Source organism: Lampetra fluviatilis, chromosome 71 (assembly GCF_964198595.1).
Source record: "Lampetra fluviatilis chromosome 71, kcLamFluv1.1, whole genome shotgun sequence".
NCBI lineage: Eukaryota > Metazoa > Chordata > Hyperoartia > Petromyzontiformes > Petromyzontidae > Lampetra > Lampetra fluviatilis.
In genome coordinates this window covers 2,640,685-2,663,736 of record NC_136345.1, presented here as the reverse complement: position 1 = coordinate 2,663,736, position 23,052 = coordinate 2,640,685, and the positions used below count along the sequence as shown (strand labels likewise).

At 52.9% G+C, this 23,052-nt stretch overlaps 1 protein-coding gene across 1 annotated transcript in view; it reads left to right on the top strand.

Moving 5' to 3' along the window:
- Nucleotides 1-19,683, top strand: part of PRODH (proline dehydrogenase 1) — a 71,165-nt gene extending 51,482 nt beyond the window's left edge. The window contains exons 11-14 of the mRNA XM_078883563.1: nt 10,155-10,330; nt 13,779-13,877; nt 14,421-14,509; nt 18,825-19,683. Of these exons, the coding sequence (XP_078739689.1) occupies nt 10,155-10,330; nt 13,779-13,877; nt 14,421-14,509; nt 18,825-19,051 (591 nt within the window). The 3' untranslated portion in view covers nt 19,052-19,683. The remainder of the gene's footprint in view (nt 1-10,154; nt 10,331-13,778; nt 13,878-14,420; nt 14,510-18,824) is intronic.
- The last annotated feature ends 3,369 nt before the right edge of the window (nt 19,684-23,052 follow it).

Sequence of the window (23,052 nt, the reverse complement as noted above, 5' to 3'; positions counted from 1 at the left end):
CATACACCTACATACACACATAAACACACATACACACATACACACACATACACACACACATCAACATACACACATACATACACACACATACATCAACACGTACCAGGGGTACCTCAAGGTACACACACATACACACATACACACATACAACACACACACATACACATCTACATATACACACATACACACACACAACCAACATACACACACACCTCAACACATACCAGGGGTACCTCAAGGTACACACACCAACACACATACACACATCTACATACACACATACACACATCTACATACACACGTACACACATCTACATACACACGTAAACATACACATCTACATACACACATCAACATACACACACATACACACACACATCAACATACACACATACACACATCAACATACACACCAACATACACACATACACACACACCTCAACATGTACCAGGGGTACCTCAAGGTACACACACCAACACACATACACACATCTACATACACACATACACACATCTACATACACACGTAAACATACACATCTACATACACACACACATACACCTACACCTACATACACACACACATCAACATACACACATACACACATCAACATACACACCAACATACACACATACACACACACATCAACACGTACCAGGGGTACCTCAAGGTACACACCAACACACATACACACGTAAACATACACACATCAACATACACATACACCTATATACACACACATCTACATACACACACACACACATCTACATACACACACATACACACGTAAACATACACACACATACACACACACATACACACACACATCTACATACACACACACACATCTACATACACACACCAACACACATACACACTACATACACACATCAACATACACACATCAACATACACACACACACATACACACATACATCTACATACACACACATACACACGTAAACATACACACATACACACACACATCTACATACACACATACACACACCAACACACATACACACTACATACACACATCAACATACACACATCAACATACACACATCAACATACACACACACACATACACACACATCTACATATGTAGTAGGTTCAAATTAGGTGCACACACACGCAGCTTGGAGGCAACACTATTTATTAAACGGTAAGTAATATAACACTGTACATAAGGTGGTGACCACCTTCCTCAACTCACTAACACTCTGGAACACGACACAGACTGGACCAGGCAGGCAACGGCCTGCCTGGCCCAGGACGACGACTCGGGACTTGACGACCGATGATGTCTTCACTTTGGAGTACAGTACAACAGCAGCCTCGCTCTGCGTTCACACCCCGCTTATATTTGGTTTGGCGTGGCTGGCTCCGCCCCGGCGTGGCTGGCTCTCTTCAGGCCACGCCTCCCTTCCCAGGACACGCCTCACTTCCCCCACCTCTGGGAGGGTCCGGATCCCTCCACCACGCGACCCCCCAGGCACCCCCTTGGGGCCCCCAGCCTTCGTACGGGCCGACACAGTAGTGACCTTTCTCTGTCACTACATCACCCCCCCCTGTATAAACACACAGCCGTCCCCGGCTGTAACACAACTGTGAAACATCGAAAAGGTGTGCCTCCGAACCAACAACATCAATAAATGACCGGCGACCGATAAGAAATACAATCACGTAATATATACAGAATCGACGAGGGTAAAAGGGAACCGCATAGAAAACGGGGAATTAACAACAATTATACATGAAAACTGGCTAACCCACTTACGCTCCAGCACAGCCCCCCCACCCGTTAGAATCACGCATGCAATGACAGTCACCCATTAGCACCCCCCCGCCTTTCCGACGTGGCGTCACAACCAGTAGCACGCGTCGGCCATATCGGGGGGGGAATTTCCATGTTACCACCCCACCGCCTTTCCGACGTGGCGTCACAACTAGTAGCACGCGTCGGCCATATCGGGGGGGGGATTTTAACCCAGTCTCTCTCCAAGACTCGCATCGCAGCATATAGCTGTACCGACCAAGCCGAGACGACCCATCGTTCACTCACTGCACAACATGCACCCTAACAACTGAGGGATACAGTCTCAACGTAACAGGACAACTCTACCTGAACCTTACGAATCTCCAGCCCACTGTTTCAACGCACCTCGGAGTGTCTCACTCTCCGGGCCGTCAGGTCAAGCCATCAGACACAGCATGATGGGACCACACTCTCTGAGCCATGTGAGCGCACAGCCCACTTGGCTAGACAAGCCACGGAGTGTCTCGATCTCCGGGCTGTCAGGTCAAGCTGTCAGACAGCATGACGGGACCACACTCTCTGAGCCATGTGAGCGCACAGCCCACTAGGCTAGACAAGCCACGGAGTGTCTCGATCTCCGGGCTGTCAGGTCAAGCCGTCAGCCATTGCATGACGGGACCACACTCTCAGAGCCATGTGAGCGCACAGCCCACTAGGCTAGACATACCACGGAGTGTTTCAATCTCCGGGCTGTCAGGTCAAGCCGTCAGCCATTGCATGACGGGACCACACTCTCCGAGCCCTGTGAGCGCACAGCCCACTAGGCTAGACATGCCACGGAGTGTTTCAATCTCCGGGCTGTCAGGTCAAGCCGTCAGCCATTGCATGACGGGACCACACTCTCCGAGCCCTGTGAGCGCACAGCCCACTAGGCTAGACATGCCACGGAGTGTTTCAATCTCCGGGCTGTCAGGTCAAGCCGTCAGCCATTGCATGACGGGACCACAACGTTCATGTTAGACACGCAACACTCACTGGGCCATCCTGTCCAGGACCTGCGCCCCAAGATAGGTGACAACCAGCAGCACAATTCCAAATCCCTGGCAGCATGTCACCATCGCAATTTAACACCATCACAACACATACAATTTGAATTATGATCCCCCACAGAACTGATCCAATGCCGAACAGGTACGCACAATTTGTGACGATCCCGAATATTCAATGGTCACAACAATACACCTCACATCCCGTATCCGTACACATCATCTCCGAGACTCGCATTGCAGCATGCAGCTGTACCAACCGAGTGGAGAGCAACGCAATTTGACGGCAATTAACGGAAACGCACCCCCGATCCATACAGAACACAAGGAGCATTCCCGCACAAAAGACATCATCTGTGCAACAACGGACAGGAACCAACCAGCGAGTTTGAAACGAATCGAACCTGTCATTTCAAAATCTCCTTCAACATTAACCATGGGACTCAGGGCATTCGAATTTTGAGAGCAAACAAACTATACACAAACCCCAAGAATCGCCAAATTGATTAATACAGTATATGCAGTATATGAAATTCGTACAGTGAATCATTTGGCGCAATGCTCCATCCAGTCCCCACATGGCAACACACACAATCAATACTCCAGACAATCCGTACATAGTAAATAATCACAAGCAAGTACCCAACATTCCATACACTGTTAACAATTCCAAGCAAAGCTCCATACGGTCTGTACCTTGGCAACAATGACGATCAAAGTTTCTTACAGTTACACGTGGCAATCACGAGCGAAACTCCATACAGTATACACAATAACAACGGCGATTTCGCAACAAAACGATGTAACAACACGAGTCATTAACACGGCAACATACAGGATATCAACGGAGCTCGGGACACCAACACGAATTAATCATTAACTACACCCCGAAGATACCGATCTCGACGCCGTAATTAACAGCAACACTTGTTACAAGCAGAAACCCGCATGGTCGCCGCGTCACTTTATCACGCACACAACCGGACGAACACGCTCCGCAAACCAGCGAGTTAAAAAAAAACACACGCGATCGCAACCCGGCGCACGTAAGATGGGTGAAGATTATTATTATTTTTCTTGGGGCCGGGTGCTTGTCATGTCACGACTCGCCTGGCAAACTGTGAATAGCGGAGGGCGGCAAGGTGGAGCACTGGAACGGCCCGAAGAATCTTTCATGGTGAACACGGCCTGCTCTTGCGAACCCATCCACCTCTCGCGCTCGAGCAGAAGGCTGGAACTCCCCCTCTGCAGGCGTTGATGTCGGCGGGAGCGGCATTTCGGCAGCAGGAGCGGCGTTTTGGCGGGAACCGCGCCCCGACCAGCCCTCGAGTTGGCGGGAACCGCGCCCCGACCAGCCCTCGAGTTGGCGGGAACCGCGCCCCGACCAGCCCTCGAGTTGGCGGGAACCGCGCCCCGACCAGCCCTCGAGTTGGCGGGAACCGCGCCCCGACCAGCCCTCGAGTTGGCGGGAGCGGCGTTTTGGCGGGAACCGCGCCACGATCAGCCACCGAGTTGGCGGCCCCACCGCGTGGCCCGCATGCCTGGGCCTCCCCCCGCCAGCCCCCCCGCAGAGACGACGGTGTCCTCTCCCCGCGGCTCCATCGCTCCGTTCCCGATGGCGGCGAAGCAGCGGTGCGATGACAGTCCCGCCGCTCCGCGTGCAGCGCCATCTCTCTCCCTCTGTCACCGGGGCTGCCATCCCCGGGGCTGTCCGAAGGATGGTCGTCACACCATCCCCGTCGTACGAAGGCGTCCAGATGAGTTTTGTCTTTGTTTTTCGTGTGCCCATTTTACTTCCCTAGGATAACACCTAGCAATATTTATATTTCCACAACTTCTGACGCCAAATGTAGTAGGTTCAAATTAGGTGCACACACACGCAGCTTGGAGGCAACACTATTTATTAAACGGTAAGTAATATAACACTGTACATAAGGTGGTGACCACCTTCCTCAACTCACTAACACTCTGGAACACGACACAGACTGGACCAGGCAGGCAACGGCCTGCCTGGCCCAGGACGACGACTCGGGACTTGACAACCGATGATGTCTTCACTTTGGAGTACAGTACAACAGCAGCCTCGCTCTGCGTTCACACCACGCTTATATTTGGTTTGGCGTGGCTGGCTCCGCCCCGGCGTGGCTGGCTCTCTTCAGGCCACGCCTCCCTTCCCAGGACACGCCTCACTTCCCCCACCTCTGGGAGGGTCCGGATCCCTCCACCACGCGACCCCCCAGGCACCCCCTTGGGGCCCCCAGCCTTCGTACGGGCCGACACAGTAGTGACCTTTCTCTGTCACTACACATACACACATACATACATACATACACACCAACATACACACATACACAAACACACATCAACATACACACACATCAACACGTACCAGGGGTACCTCAAGGTACACACACCAACACACATACACACCTACATACACACATACACACACACATACACACATACACACATACATACATCTACATACACACACACCTCAACACGTACCAGGGGTACCTCAAGGTACACACACACATACACACACACACATACACATCTACATACACACATCAACACACACACACACATACATACATACACACATCTACATACACACATCTACATACACACATCTACATACACACACACATACAACACACATACACATCTACATACACACACACATCAACACACATACACATCAACACACACACACCAACACACACACACACATACACACACCAACACACATACAACACACCAACACACATCAACATACATACACACATCAACATACACACACACACACATCTACATACACACACACATCAACACACACACACCAACACACACACACACATACACACACCAACACACATACAACACACACACACACATCAACACACACACACACATCAACACACACACATACAACACACACACACACATACAACACACACACACACATCTACATACACACACCTCAACACACACACACACACATCAACATACACACACACACCTCAACATACACACACACACATCAACACACACACATCAACATACACACACACCTCAACACACACACACATCAACATACACACACACCTCAACACACACACACACACATCAACACACACACACACACATCAACACACACGCACACCTCAACACACACACACACCTCAACACACACACACACACATCAACATACACACACACACCTCAACACACACACACACCTCAACACACACACACACACACACACATCAACATACACGCACACCTCAACACACACACACACCTCAACACACACACACACACATCAACATACACGCACACCTCAACACACACACACACCTCAACACACACACACACACATCAACATACACACACACACCTCAACACACACACACACCTCAACACACACACCTCAACACACACACACACACATCAACATACACACACACACCTCAACACACACACACACCTCAACACACACACCTCAACACACACACACACACATCAACACACACCTCAACACACACACACACCTCAACACACACACCTCAACACACACACCTCAACACACACACACACACCTCAACACACACACCTCAACACACACACACACACACATCAACACACACCTCAACACACACACACACACCTCAACACACACACGCACACCTCAACACACACGCACACCTCAACACACACACACACACATCAACATGCACACACACCTCAACACACACACACCTCAACACACACACACACACACCTCAACATGCACACACACACATCAACACACACACATCAACATACACACACACCTCAACACACACACACATCAACATACACACACACCTCAACACACACACACCTCAACACATACACACACACACCTCAACATACACACACACACATCAACACACACACATCAACATACACACACACCTCAACACACACACACATCAACATACACACACACCTCAACACACACACACACACATCAACACACACGCACACCTCAACACACACACACACCTCAACACACACACACACACATCAACATACACACACACACCTCAACACACACACACCTCAACACACACACACACACATCAACATACACGCACACCTCAACACACACACACACCTCAACACACACACACACACATCAACATACACACACACACCTCAACACACACACACACCTCAACACACACACCTCAACACACACACACACACATCAACACACACCTCAACACACACACACACCTCAACACACACACCTCAACACACACACCTCAACACACACACACACACATCAACACACACCTCAACACACACACACACACACCTCAACACACACACGCACACCTCAACACACACGCACACCTCAACACACACACACACACATCAACATGCACACACACCTCAACACACACACACCTCAACACACACACACACACCTCAACATGCACACACACCTCAACACACACACACACCTCAACACACACACCTCAACACACACACCTCAACACACACACACACACATCAACACACACCTCAACACACACACACACACCTCAACACACACACGCACACCTCAACACACACGCACACCTCAACACACACACACACACACATCAACATGCACACACACCTCAACACACACACACCTCAACACACACACACACACACCTCAACATGCACACACACCTCAACACACACACACACCTCAACACACACACCTCAACACACACACCTCAACACACACACCTCAACACACACACACACACATCAACACACACCTCAACACACACACGCACACCTCAACACACACACACACCTCAACACACACACACACACATCAACATACACACACACACCTCAACACACACACACACCTCAACACACACACCTCAACACACACACACACACCTCAACACACACCTCAACACACACACACACCTCAACACACACACACACACACATCAACACACACCTCAACACACACACACACACCTCAACACACACACGCACACCTCAACACACACACGCACACCTCAACACACACACACACACATCAACATGCACACACACCTCAACACACACACACCTCAACACACACACACACACACACACACCTCAACATGCACACACACCTCAACACACACACACACCTCAACACACACACCTCAACACACACACCTCAACACACACACACACACATCAACACACACCTCAACACACACACACACACCTCAACACGCACACCTCAACACACACGCACACCTCAACACACACACACACACATCAACATGCACACACACCTCAACACACACACACCTCAACACACACACACACACACCTCAACATGCACACACACCTCAACACACACACACACCTCAACATGCACACACACCTCAACACACACACACACCTCAACACACACACCTCAACACACACACCTCAACACACACACACACACCTCAACACACACACACGCACACCTCAACACACACACGCACACCTCAACACACACACGCACACCTCAACACACACGCACACCTCAACACACACACACCTCAACACACACACACACACACCTCAACATGCACACACACCTCAACATAAACGCACCTACCTCAACCTCCACCCACCATCTCAAGGTAACGTTGTCATCACCGACACCACCAGCGTTATGCTGCTGCTGCTCCTGTTGCTGCAGCTGGGTGTGGTGAGGTGAGGTGTGGATGTGTTGATGGTGATGATGGTGATGTCAGTGATGGGGATGAGGATAATGGTATTGATGGTGATGTTAGTGATGGTGATGTCAGTGATGGTGATGAGGATAATGGTATTGATGATGGTGATGGTGATGTTAGTGATAGTGATGGTGATGAGGATAATGGTATTGATGATGGTGATGATGATGAATGATGGTGATGATGATGGTATTGAAGATGGTGATGATGGTGATGATGATATTGGTATTGATGGGGATGATGATGGTATTGATGATGGTGATGATGGTGATGATGATGGTATTGATGATGGTGATGATGGTGATGATGATGATGTTGTTGATGGTGATGATGATGGTATTGATGATGGTGATGATGGTGATGATGATGGTATTGATGGTGATGGTGATGATGATGGTATTGATGGTGATGGTGATGATGATGGTATTGATGATGGTGATGATGATAATGGTATTGATGGTGATGATGATGGTATTGATGATGGTGATGATGGTGATGATGATGGTGATGATGATAATGCTATTGATGGTGATGATGATGGTATTGATGGTGATGATGATGATGGTATTGATGGTGATGATGATGGTATTGATGGTGATGATGATGGTGATGATGATGGTGATGATGATGATAATGGTATTGATGGTGATGATGTTGGTATTGATGATGGTGATGATGGTGATGATGATAATGGTATTGATATTGATGGTGATGATGATGGTATTGATGATGATGGTATTGATGATGGTGATGATGATAATGGTATTGATGATGGTGATGATGATGATGGTATTGATGATAATGGTATTGATGGTGATGATGATGGTATTGATGATAATGGTATTGATGATGATGATAATGGTATTGATGGTGATGATGATGATGGTATTGATGGTGATGATGATGGTATTGATGATAATGGTATTGATGATGGTGATGATGATAATGGTATTGATGATGATGATGATAATGGTATTGATGATGGTGATGATGATGGTATTGATGATGGTGATGATAATGGTATTGATGGTGATGATGATGGTATTGATGATAATGGTATTGATGATGGTGATGATGATAATGGTATTGATGATGGTGATGATGATGGTATTGATGATGGTGGTGATGATGGTGGTGATGATGATAATGGTATTGATGGTGATGATGATGGTAGTGATGGTGATTGTAGTGATGGTAATTATGGTAGTGATGATGGTAGTGTTGATGATGGTGATGATGGTAGTGATGATGTTGTTTGATGATGTTGATGTTGCTCCAGAGCGCGTACGACGACCTGAGCGTGGACGCTGAGTGTGCGAAGAGGGAGGGCTGGTGATGATGATGATGATGGTAGTGATGATGTTGATGTTGGTGATGGTGTTGATGATGTTGATGTTTGTCCAGAGCGCGTACGACGAGCTGAGCGTGGACGCTGAGTGTGCGAGGAGGGAGGGCTGGTGATGATGGTGATGATGGTGGTGATGTTGATGATGATGTTGATGATGGTAGTGATGGTGATGATGATGGTAGTGATGATGTTGATGTTGTTGATGGTGTTGATGTTTGTCCAGAGCGCGTACGACGACCTGAGCGTGGACGCTGAGTGTGCGAGGAGGGAGGGCTGGTGCTTGGGCGTGAAGTTGGTGCGTGGCGCCTACATGCAGCAGGAGCGCCAGCGGGCTCGGCAGGTCGGCTACGAAGACCCCGTCAACAGCAGCTACGCAGACACCACCACCATGTACCATCGGTGAGTGACTCACTCACTCACTCACACACTCACACACTCACTCAGTCACTCACTCACTCACACACTCACTCACTCACTCGCACACCACCACCACCATGTACCATCGGTGAGTGAGAGACTCACACACTCACTCACTCAGTCAGTCACACACTCACTCACACACTCGCTCACTCACTCACTCACACACTCACACACTCACACACTCACTCAGTCACTCACTCACACACTCACTCAGTCACTCACTCACTCGCACACCACCACCATGTACCATCGGTGAGTGAGAGACTCACTCACTCACTCACCTCACTCACTCACTCACACACTCACTCACTCACTCACTCACTCACTCACTCACTCACACACTCACTCACTCACTCACACACTCACTCACTCACTCAGTCAGTCACTCACACACTCAGTCACTCAGTCACTCACTCAGTCACTCACTCACTCACACACTCACTCACTCAGTCAGTCACACACTCACACACTCACACACTCACACACTCACACACTCACTCATTCACACTCACACACTCACTCACTCACTCAGTCACTCACTCAGTCACTCACTCAGTCACTCACTCACTCACTCACACACTCACTCACACACTCACTCACTCACCCACTCACTCATCCACTCACTCACCTACTCACCTATACACACACACCTACTCACTCACTCACACACTCACCCCGTCAACAGCACCTACTCACACACCACCACCATGTACCACCGGTGAGTGAGAGACTCACACACTCACTCACTCACTCACACACTCACTCACACACTCACTCACTCACTCAGTCAGTCTCACACACTCACTCACACACTCACTCATACACTCACACACTCACTCACACACTCACACACTCACTCACACACTCACTCACTCAGTCAGTCACACACACACTCACTCACTCACCCCGTCAACAGCTCCTACTCACACACCACCACCATGTACCATCGGTGAGTGAGAGACTCACACACTCACTCACTCACTCAGTCAGTCACTCACACACTCAGTCACTCAGTCACTCACTCACACACTCACTCACTCACTCACTCACTCACTCACACACTCACTCACTCACTCACTCACTCACTCACTCACTCACTCACTCACACACTCACTCACACACTCAACCACTCACACACTCACTCACTCACTCAGTCACTCACTCACCCACCCACTCACTCACTCACACACTCACTCACACACTCACTCACACACTCAACCACTCACACACTCACACACTCACTCACTCACTCACACACACACTCACTCACACACTCACTCACTCACACACTCACACACTCACACACTCACTCACTCACTCACTCACTCACACTCACTCACACACTCACACTCACTCACACTCACTCACACACTCACATACTCACACACTCACTCACATACTCACACACTCACACACTCACACACTCACACACTCACTCACTCACACACACACACACTCACACACTCACTCACACACTCACACACTCACTCACTCACACACTCACTCACTCACTCACTCACACACTCACACACTCACTCACTCACACACTCACTCACACACTCACACACTCACACACTCACTCACACACTCACACACTCACACACTCACTCACTCACACACACACACACACACTCAACCACTCACACACTCACTCACTCACTCACACACTCACACACTCACTCACTCACACACTCACTCACTCACTCACACACTCACACACTCACACACTCACTCACACACTCACACACTCACTCACTCACACACACACACACACACTCACTCACTCACCCACTCACTCACTCACCCACTCACACACTCACACACTCACTCACTCACACACTCACTCAGCCACTCACTCACTCACACACTCATTCACTCACTCAGCCACTCACTCAGTCACTCACACACTCACTCACACACTCACTCACACACTCACACACTCACTCACCCACTCACACACTCACTCACCCACTCATTCATTAACTCACTCACTCACCCACTCATCCATTCACTCACCCATTCACTCACTTACCCACTCACTCACCCACTCACTCACTCACTCATTCACTCACTCACCCACTCATCCATTAACTCACTCACTCACTCACCCACTCATCCATTCACTCACTCACTCACCCACCCACTCATTAACTCACTCACTCACCCACTCATTCACTCACTCACTCACTCACCCCGCCACTCATTCACTCACCCACTCACCCACTCACTCACTCACTCACCCACTCACCCACTCACTCACTCACTCACTCACCCACTCACCCACTCACTCACTCACCCACTCATTCATTAACTCACTCACCCACCCGCCCACTCATTCACTCACTCACTCACCCACGCACTCACTCACTCACTCACCCACTCACCCACTCACTCACTCACTCACCCACGCACTCACTCACTCACTCACCCACTCACCCACGCACTCACTCACTCACCCACTCACCCACTCACCCACTCACTCACTCACTCACTCACCCACTCACCCACTCACTCACCCACTCACCCACGCACTCACTCACTCACCCACTCACCCACTCACCCACGCACTCACTCACCCACTCACCCACTCACCCACTCACTCACTCACCCACTCACCCACTGACTCACTCACCCACTCACCCACTCACTCACCCACTCACTCACTCACTCACTCACTCACTCACCCACTCACCCACTCACCCACGCACTCACTCACTCACCCACTCACCCACTCACTCACCCACTCACCCACGCACTCACTCACTCACTCACTCACTCACTCACCCACTCACCCACGCACTCACTCACCCACTCACCCACTCACCCACTCACTCACTCACTCACCCACTCACCCACGCACTCACTCACTCACCCACTCACTCACCCACTCACTCACTCACCCACTCACCCACTCACCCACTCACTCACTCACCCACCCACTCACCCACTCACCCACTCACCCACTCACCCACTCACTCACTCACTCACCCACTCACCCACTCACCCACTCACTCACTCACTCACCCACTCACCCACGCACTCACTCACTCACCCACTCACTCACCCACTCACTCACTCACCCACTCACCCACTCACCCACTCACTCACTCACCCACCCACTCACCCACTCACCCACTCACCCACTCACCCACTCACTCACTCACTCACCCACTCACCCACTCACCCACTCACCCACTCATTCATTAACTCACTCACCCACCTGCCCACTCACTGTGGGTCTCTGTGTGAGTCTGTGCTTCTCTTAGACCCTGGTCTCCATGACCTCCCCCCGTGGCCCCCCCCCCCTCACTGTGACCCCCTTCCCCCGTGACCCCCTTCCCCCGTGACCCCCCGTGACCCCCCCCGTGACCCCCCGTGACCCCCCGTGACCCCCGTGACCCCCCGTGACCCCCCGTGATCCCCCCAGGTGTCTGGACTTGGTGCTGCGTGACGTCGCTGCCGGAGGGAGGGCCGCCATCATGGTGGCCTCTCACAACGAGAGCACCGTCAGGCACACGCTCAACAGGTAGCAGCAACATCAACATCAACAACATCAACAACATCAACATCAACAACAACATCAACATCAACAACATCAACAACAACATCAACAACAACAACATCAACTACATCAACAACAACATCAACAACAACATCAACAACATCAACTACATCAACAACAACATCAACAACATCAACAACAACAACAACATCAACAACATCAACTACAACAACATCAACATAAACATCAACAACAACAACTACAACAACATCAACATAAACAACAACATCAACATAAACAACATCAACAACTACACTACTACTACCACCACCACAACCACCGCAACCACCACCACCGCAACCACCACAACAACCACCACAACCACCACAACAACCACAACAACCACCACAACTACAGCCACCATGGTGGTTGTAATGGAACTCCCCCCGTGCCCCCCCCGTGCCCCCCCCCGTGCCCCGTCCCCCACCCCCCCGTGCCCCGTGCCCCCCCCCGTGCCCCCCCCCGTGCCCCCCCGTGCCCCGTGCCCCCCCCCCGTGCCCCCCCCAGGATGATGGAGCTGCAGGTGTCTCCGTCAGCAGGCCGCGTTTACTTTGGGCAGCTGCTGGGGATGTGTGACCACATCAGCTTCGCCCTGGGTACACACACACACATACACATATACACACACATATACACACACACACTCACACTCAGTACACACACATTCACTACACACACTCACTACACACACTCACTACACACACACTACACACACTCAGTACACACACACTCACTACACACACACTACACACACACTCAGTACACACACACTCACTACACACACACTCACACACACTCAGTACACACACACTCAGTACACACACACTACACACACACTCAGTAGACACACACTACACACACACTCAGTACACACACACACACTCAGTACACACACACACTCAGTACACACACACACTCAGTACACACACACTCACTACACACACACTACACACACACTCAGTACACACACACACACTCAGTACACACACACTCACTACACACACACTACACACACTCAGTACACACACTCAGTACACACACACTCAGTACACACACTCATTACACACACACTCACTACACACACACACACTCAGTACACACACACTACACACACACTCACTACACACACACACACACTCACTACACACACACTCAGTACACACACACTACACACACACTCACTACACACACACACACTCAGTACACACACACTCACTACACACACACACACTCAGTACACACACACTCACTACACACACACTACACACACACTCAGTACACACACACTACACACACACACACTCAGTACACACACACTACACACACACTACACACACACACACTCAGTACACACACACACACTCACTACACACACACTCAGTACACACACACACACTCACTACACACACACTCAGTACACACACACTACACACACACTCACTACACACACACTCACTACACACACTACACACACACTCACTACACACACTACACACACAAACACACATATACACACATATACACACACACACGTAGACATGTAGATACACACACATACATTCACTACACACACATTCACTACACACACACTCACACACACTCAGTACACACACACTCACACGTACACACACTACACACACACTCAGTACACACACATTCACTACACACACATTCACTACACACACACGTAGACACATACAACAACAACAACCGCCATTCGCCACTAAGTGGCGGTGACGTCACCACGACGCTTGTGCCAGGCCATGTGCACCCTGAGGCCACGTGAAGTGTCGAACGCCCGCTGGCAGGAGGTCACGGGGCAGACCCAGCAGGTGCCACGGGTCGACTGACCGAGATGACCGAGATGACTGGCTGATCCACCACCTGTGCCCCCTACTGTGCCAACTTGCTGTGCTTTAGCCACCCGGCGCTCCGCTCGTTGTTGTGAGCGTCGCTCCTCCGCCCTCCGTTGTTGTTGGAGGGCGACTGCCTCCAACTGCCCAGTAGCGTCCTTCACGAGCCTCCTCCACTGAGGCCGATCTTGACACCGCTGGTACCAGTCATCGGCAAGTCCACTCAGCTCCACGTCCTCCTGTACCACATCACTCCATCTCTTCTCTAGCCCGTGCCGCGCCCGTTTAGCCCCCTCGATCCGGCCGAACAAAAGCTGTTTAGGCATGCGGTGGCTGGGCATGCGGGCTACATGACCCAGCCAACGCAGCCTTGCCTGCCGGAGGAGCTCACTGATGGGACTTTGCCCAGATCTTTCAAGGACTTGTGAGCTCCTCACACAATCCAGCCTGGTTAAACCCAGGATGGATCGTAGGCAGGCCAGCCTAAATGTTTCCAACCGGCGAAGATGCTCCACTAGGGGGGTCCACGTTTCGCAAGCATAGAGAAGGGAGGGAATGACCGTGGCCGAGAAGACCTGAAGCTTCGTGCGGAGCGACAGACCAGGTAGCTTCCACACAGCGTTACGCAACCGATGAAAAGATATTGCCGCTCGACTGATTCGGAGTGAGACCTCTGCTGATAAACTGGAGCCGGTCATAAGCACACTGCCCAGGTATGGGAAACTCTCCACTCTCTCCACAACTGCCCCATCACCGATTGGGAGTTGTGGGGGTGGAGTGCCCGATGGTACAAAATACCCAGGCAGGTGCTTAGTTTTGGTGGGGCTGATGGTAAGGCCCCACCTCTTGGTGGCACACTCCAGTCTCAGCAGCAGCGTCTCCAACTCCTCTTCTGAATGAGCAGCTATTACCAAATCATCGGCATACATAACGTGGTTGACCAATAGGGAGCCATCCCTTGATCGCACCCGGGCGTCGATCAGCCTCACACATACACACACGTACACACACACACGTACACACATATACATATATACATACACACACACATACACACACACATACGCACACGCACACACACGCACACACACATACATACACACACACATATACACAAACACATAAAGCACAGCAAGTTGGCACAGTAGGGGGCACAGGTGGTGCATCAGCCAGTCATCTCGGTCAGTCGACCCGTGGCACCTGCTGGGTCTGCCCCGTGACCTCCTGCTCATGCACCTAGCCTGGCACAGCAGTCAACCCATGACACCTGCTGGGTCTGCCCCGTGACCTCCTGCTCATGCACCTAGCCTGGCACAGCAGTACAACCCATGGCACCTGCTGGGTCTGCCCCGTGACCTCCTGCCAGCGGGCGTTCGACACTTCACGTGGTAGCCTCAAGGTGCACTTGGCCTGGCACAAGCGTCGTGGTGACGTCACCGCCACTTAGTGGCGAATGGCGGTTATTGTTGTTGTGTGTCTGTGTGTGTCTGTGTACCTGTGTGTGTGTGTCTTCACCTACCTGTGTACCTGTGTGTGTGTGTACCTGTGTGTACCTGTGTATGTGTGTGTGTACCTGTGTGTACCTGTGTGTGTGTGTGTACCTGTGTGTACCTGTGTGTGTGTGTGTGTACCTGTGTGTACACTGTGTGTGTGTGTGTACACTGTGTGTGTGTGTGTACCTGTGTGTGTGTGTGTGTGTACCTGTGTGTACACTGTGTGTGTGTGTGTGTGTACCTGTGTGTGTGTGTGTACCTGTGTGTACGTGTGTGTGTGTACCTGTGTGTACCTGTGTGTGTGTACCTGTGTGTGTGTACACTGTGTGTGTGTGTGTACCTGTGTGTACGTGTGTGTGTGTACACTGTGTGTACCTGTGTGTGTGTGTGTGTACCTGTGTGTACCTGTGTGTGTGTACACTGTGTGTGTGTGTACCTGTGTGTACACTGTGTGTGTGTGTGTGTACCTGTGTGTACACTGTGTGTGTGTGTACACTGTGTGTGTGTACCTGTGTGTACACTGTGTGTGTGTGTACCTGTGTGTACGTGTGTGTGTGTACCTGTGTGTACCTGTGTGTGTGTACGTGTGTGTGTGTGTACACTGTGTGTGTGTACCTGTGTGTACCTGTGTGTGTGTACGTGTGTGTACCTGTGTGTGTGTACCTGTGTGTGTGTACCTGTGTGTGTGTGTGTGTATGTGTACCTGTGTGTGTGTGTGTACCTGTGTGTGTACCTGTGTGTGTGTGTGTACCTGTGTGTGTGTGTGTGTGTACCTGTGTGTGTGTGTACCTGTGTGTGTGTGTACACTGTGTGTGTACCTGTGTGTGTGTGTGTGTGTACCTGTGTGTGTGTGTACCTGTGTGTGTGTGTACACTGTGTGTGTGTGCCTGTGTGTGTGTACACTGTGTGTGTGTGCCTGTGTGTGTGTACCTGTGTGTGTGTACACTGTGTGTGTGTACCTGTGTGTGTGTGTGTGTGTACACTGTGTGTGTGTACCTGTGTGTGTGTGTGTACCTGTGTGTGTGTGTACACTGTGTGTGTACCTGTGTGTGTGTGTACACTGTGTGTGTACCTGTGTGTGTGTGTACACTGTGTGTGTACCTGTGTGTGTGTGTACACTGTGTGTGTACCTGTGTGTGTGTGTACACTGTGTGTGTACCTGTGTGTGTGTGTACACTGTGTGTGTACCTGTGTGTGTGTGTACCTGTGTGTGTGTACCTGTGTGTGTGTGTGTGTACACTGTGTGTGTGTGTGTGTACACTGTGTGTGTGTGTGTGTACACTGTGTGTGTGTGTGTGTACCTGTGTGTGTGTACCTGTGTGTGTGTGTGTACCTGTGTGTGTACCTGTGTGTGTGTGTACCTGTGTGTGTGTGTACCTGTGTGTGTACACTGTGTGTGTGTGTACCTGTGTGTGTGTGTGTGTACACTGTGTGTGTGTACCTGTGTGTGTGTACACTGTGTGTGTGTGTGTGTGTACCTGTGTGTGTGTGTACACTGTGTGTGTACCTGTGTGTGTGTGTTTACACACTGTGATTGTGTGTGTACGCTGTGTGTGTGTGTACAGGCGAGGCGGGCTACCCCGTGTACAAGTACGTGCCCTACGGCCCGGTGCGCGAGGTGCTCCCCTACCTGTCGCGCCGCGCCCAGGAGAACCGCTCGGTGCTCCGTGGAGGGGGCGGGGCGGCGCTGGAGCGATCGCTGGTGGCACGAGAGCTACGCAGACGTCTCCTGGCTCCTCTCCTCAGTCTCGTGCGAGCGGGAGGTGGTGGTGAGGTGGTGAGGAGGTGGTGAGGAGGAGGTGAGGAGGAGGTGAGGAGATGGTGGTGGTGGTGAGGAGGTGGTGAGGAGGAGCTGGAGCGATCGCTGGTGGCACGAGAGCTACGCAGACGTCTCCTGGCCCCTCTCCTCAGTCTCGTGCGAGCGGGAGGTGGTGGTGAGGTGGTGAGGAGGTGGTGAGGAGGAGGTGAGGAGGAGGTGAGGAGATGGTGGTGGTGGTGAGGAGGTGGTGAGGAGGAGCTGGAGCGATCGCTGGTGGCGCGAGAGCTACGCAGACGTCTCCTGGCCCCTCTCCTCAGTCTCGTGCGAGCGGGAGGTGGTGGTGAGGTGGTGAGGAGGTGGTGAGGAGATGGTGGTGGTGGTGAGGAGGTGGTGAGGAGGAGGTGGAGCGATCGCTGGTGGCGCGAGAGCTACGCAGACGTCTCCTCGCTCCACTCCTCAGTCTCGTGGGAGCGGGAGGTGGTGGTGAGGTGGTGAGGAGGTGGTGAGGAGGTGGTGGTGGTGGTGAGGAGGTGGTGAGGAGGTGGAGCGATCGCTGGTGGTGCGAGAGCTGCGCAGACGTCTCCTCGCTCCACTCCTCAGTCTCGTGGGAGCGGGGGGTGGTGGTGAGGTGGTGAGGAGGTGGTGAGGAGGTGGTGAGGAGGTGGTGAGGAGGTGGTGAGGAGGTGGTGAGGAGGTGGTGAGGAGGTGGTGAGGAGGTGGTGGTGAGGAGATGGTGGTGAGGAGGTGGTGAGGAGGTGGTGAGGAGGTGGTGAGGAGGTGGTGGTGAGGAGGTGGTGAGGAGGTGGTGAGGAGGTGGTGGTGAGGAGGTGGTGGTGAGGAGGTGGTGAGAAGGAGGTGGTGGTGAGGTGGTGAGGAGGTGGTGGTGGTGAGGAGGTGGTGGTGAGGTGGTGGTGGTGGTGGAGACGTCTCCTGGCTCCACTCCTCAGTCTCGTGGGAGCGGGGCACCCACACGGCAACAACACACAGCAACGCGCAGCAGTGAGGGGTAGTGGTGGGTGGTGGTGAGGTGGTGGTGAGGAGGAGGTGGTGAGGTGGTGGTGGTGGTGGTGAGAAGGTGGTGAGGAGGTGGTGAGGAGGTGGTGAGGAGTTGGAGGAGGTGTTGGTGAGGAGGTGGTGAGGAGTTGGAGGAGGTGGTGGTGAGGTGGTGGTGAGGAGGTGGTCAGGAGGTGGAGGAGGAGGAGAGGGCGGATTTTAACGCAGTGGAGTGGCCCAGGTAGGCCCCAAGCAGGCCTGGGGCAGGCCTGGGGGCTTGGGCCTACACAGGCCCCAGGCAGGCCCCAGGCAAGGCCTAGGCAAGCCTGGGGGCTTGGGCCTACACAGGCCCCAGGCAGGCCCCAGGCAAGGCCTAGGCAAGCCTGGGGGCTTGGGCCTACACAGGCCCCAGGCAGGCCCCAGGCAGGGCCTAGGCAAGCCTGGGGGCTTGGGCCTACACAGGCCCCAGGTAGGCCCCAGGCAAGGCCTAGGCAAGCCTGGGGGCTTGGGCCTACACAGGCCCCAGGTAGGCCCCAGGCAAGGCCTAGGCAAGCCTGGGGGCTTGGGCCTACACAGGCCCCAGGCAGGCCCCAGGCAAGGCCTAGGCAAGCCTGGGGGCTTGGGCCTACACAGGCCCCAGGCAGGCCCCAGGCAGGGCCTAGGCAAGCCTGGGGGCTTGGGCCTACACAGGCCCCAGGTAGGCCCCAGGCAAGGCCTAGGCAAGCCTGGGGGCTTGGGCCTACACAGGCCCCAGGCAGGCCCCAGGCAAGGCCTAGGCAAGCCTGGGGGCTTGGGCCTACACAGGCCCTAGGTAGGCCCCAGGCAAGGCCTAGGCAAGCCTTGGGGCTTGGGCCTACACAGGCCCCAGGTAGGCCCCAGGCAAGGCCTAGGCAAGCCTGGGGGCTTGGGCCTACACAGGCCCTAGGTAGGCCCCAGGCAAGGCCTAGGCAAGCCTGGGGGCTTGGGCCTACACAGGCCCTAGGTAGGCCCTAGGCAAGGCCTAGGCAAGCCTGGGAGCTTAGGCCTACACACGCCCCAGGTAGGCCCCTGGCAAGGCCTAGGCAAGCCTGGGGGCTTGGGCCTACACAGGCCCCAGGTAGGCCCCAGGCAAGGCCTAGGCAAGCCTGGGGGCTTGGGCCTACACAGGCCCTAGGTAGGCCCCAGGCAAGGCCTAGGCAAGCCTGGGGGCTTGGGCCTACACAGGCCCCAGGCAGGCCCCAGGCAAGGCCTAGGCAAGCCTGGGGGCTTGGGCCTACACAGGCCCCAGGCAGGCCCCAGGCAAGGCCTAGGCAAGCCTGGGGGCTTGGGCCTACACAGGCCCCAGGTAGGCCCCAGGCAAGGCCTAGGCAAGCCTGGGGGCTTGGGCCTACACAGGCCCCAGGCAGGCCCCAGGCAAGGCCTAGGCAAGCCTGGGGGCTTGGGCCTACACAGGCCCCAGGTAGGCCCCAGGCAAGGCCTAGGCAAGCCTGGGGGCTTGGGCCTACACAGGCCCCAGGCAGGCCCCAGGCAAGGCCTAGGCAAGCCTGGGGGCTTGGGCCTACACAGGCCCCAGGCAGGCCCCAGGCAGGGCCTAGGCAAGCCTGGGGGCTTGGGCCTACACAGGCCCTAGGTAGGCCCCAGGCAAGGCCTAGGCAAGCCTGGGGGCTTGGGCCTACACAGGCCCTAGGTAGGCCCCAGGCAAGGCCTAGGCTAGCCTGGGGGCTTGGGCCTACACAGGCCCCAGGTAGGCCCCAGGCAAGGCCTAGGCAAGCCTGGGGGCTTGGGCCTACACAGGCCCTAGGTAGGCCCCAGGCAAGGCCTAGGCAAGCCTGGGGGCTTGCCTACACAGGCCCTAGGTAGGCCCCAGGCAAGGCCTAGGCAAGCCTGGGGGTTTGGGCCTACACAGGCCCCAGGCAGGGCCTAGGTAAGCCTGGGGGTTTGGGCCTACACAGGCCCAGGCAGGGCCCAGGCAAGCCTGGGGGCTTGGGCCTACACAGGCCTAGGCAGGCCCCAGGGAGGGCCTAGGCGTGAGCTGGACATGAGCTCACCGCTCTCCCCGCCCACTTAAGGATGGTGATGAAGGTTGTGGCGCTGCAAGTTGCTTTTTGTGTCATGGAATTGAAGAGTGATTTGTGTCCGCGATGTTTACTGCACACCACAATACCAGGTACTCGTTTGAGGCTGAGTCGACCTAGGCGAGGCTCATGACCAGTTCAAATGTATCGTCACGACTGGAAGTGTTGGTGGCCGTGGGCCGGAATCGAACTCTGGTTCGTAGGTACAACAACACAGACACACAGTGACACACAATGACACACACACAGTGACACGCACAGTGACACACACAGACACACACACAGTGACACACACAGACACACACAGTGACACAGTGACACGCACAGTGACACACACAGACACACACAGTGACACACACAGTGACACACAGACACACACAGTGACACACACAGACACACACACAGTGACACGCACAGACACATAGACACACACAGTGAAACACACACTCAGTGACACACACAGACACACATACAGTGACACGCACAGACACACACACAGTGACACACACAGACACACACAGTGACACACAGACACACACAGTGACACACACAGACACACACACAGTGACACGCACAGACACATAGACACACACAGTGAAACACACACTCAGTGACACACACAGACACACATACAGTGACACGCACAGACACACAGTGACACACAGTGACACACAGACACACAGTGACACACACATAGACACACACACACAGTCACACACAGTGACACGCACAGACACATAGACACACACAACAACAACACACACAGACACACACAGTGACACACATAGACACACACATAGACACACACATAGACACACACATTGATACACACATAGACACACACATAGACACACACAGTGACACACACATAGACACACACAGTGACACACAGTGACACACACAACAACACACACAGACACACACATAGACACACACAGTGACACACACATAGACACACACAGTGACACACACATAGACACACACATA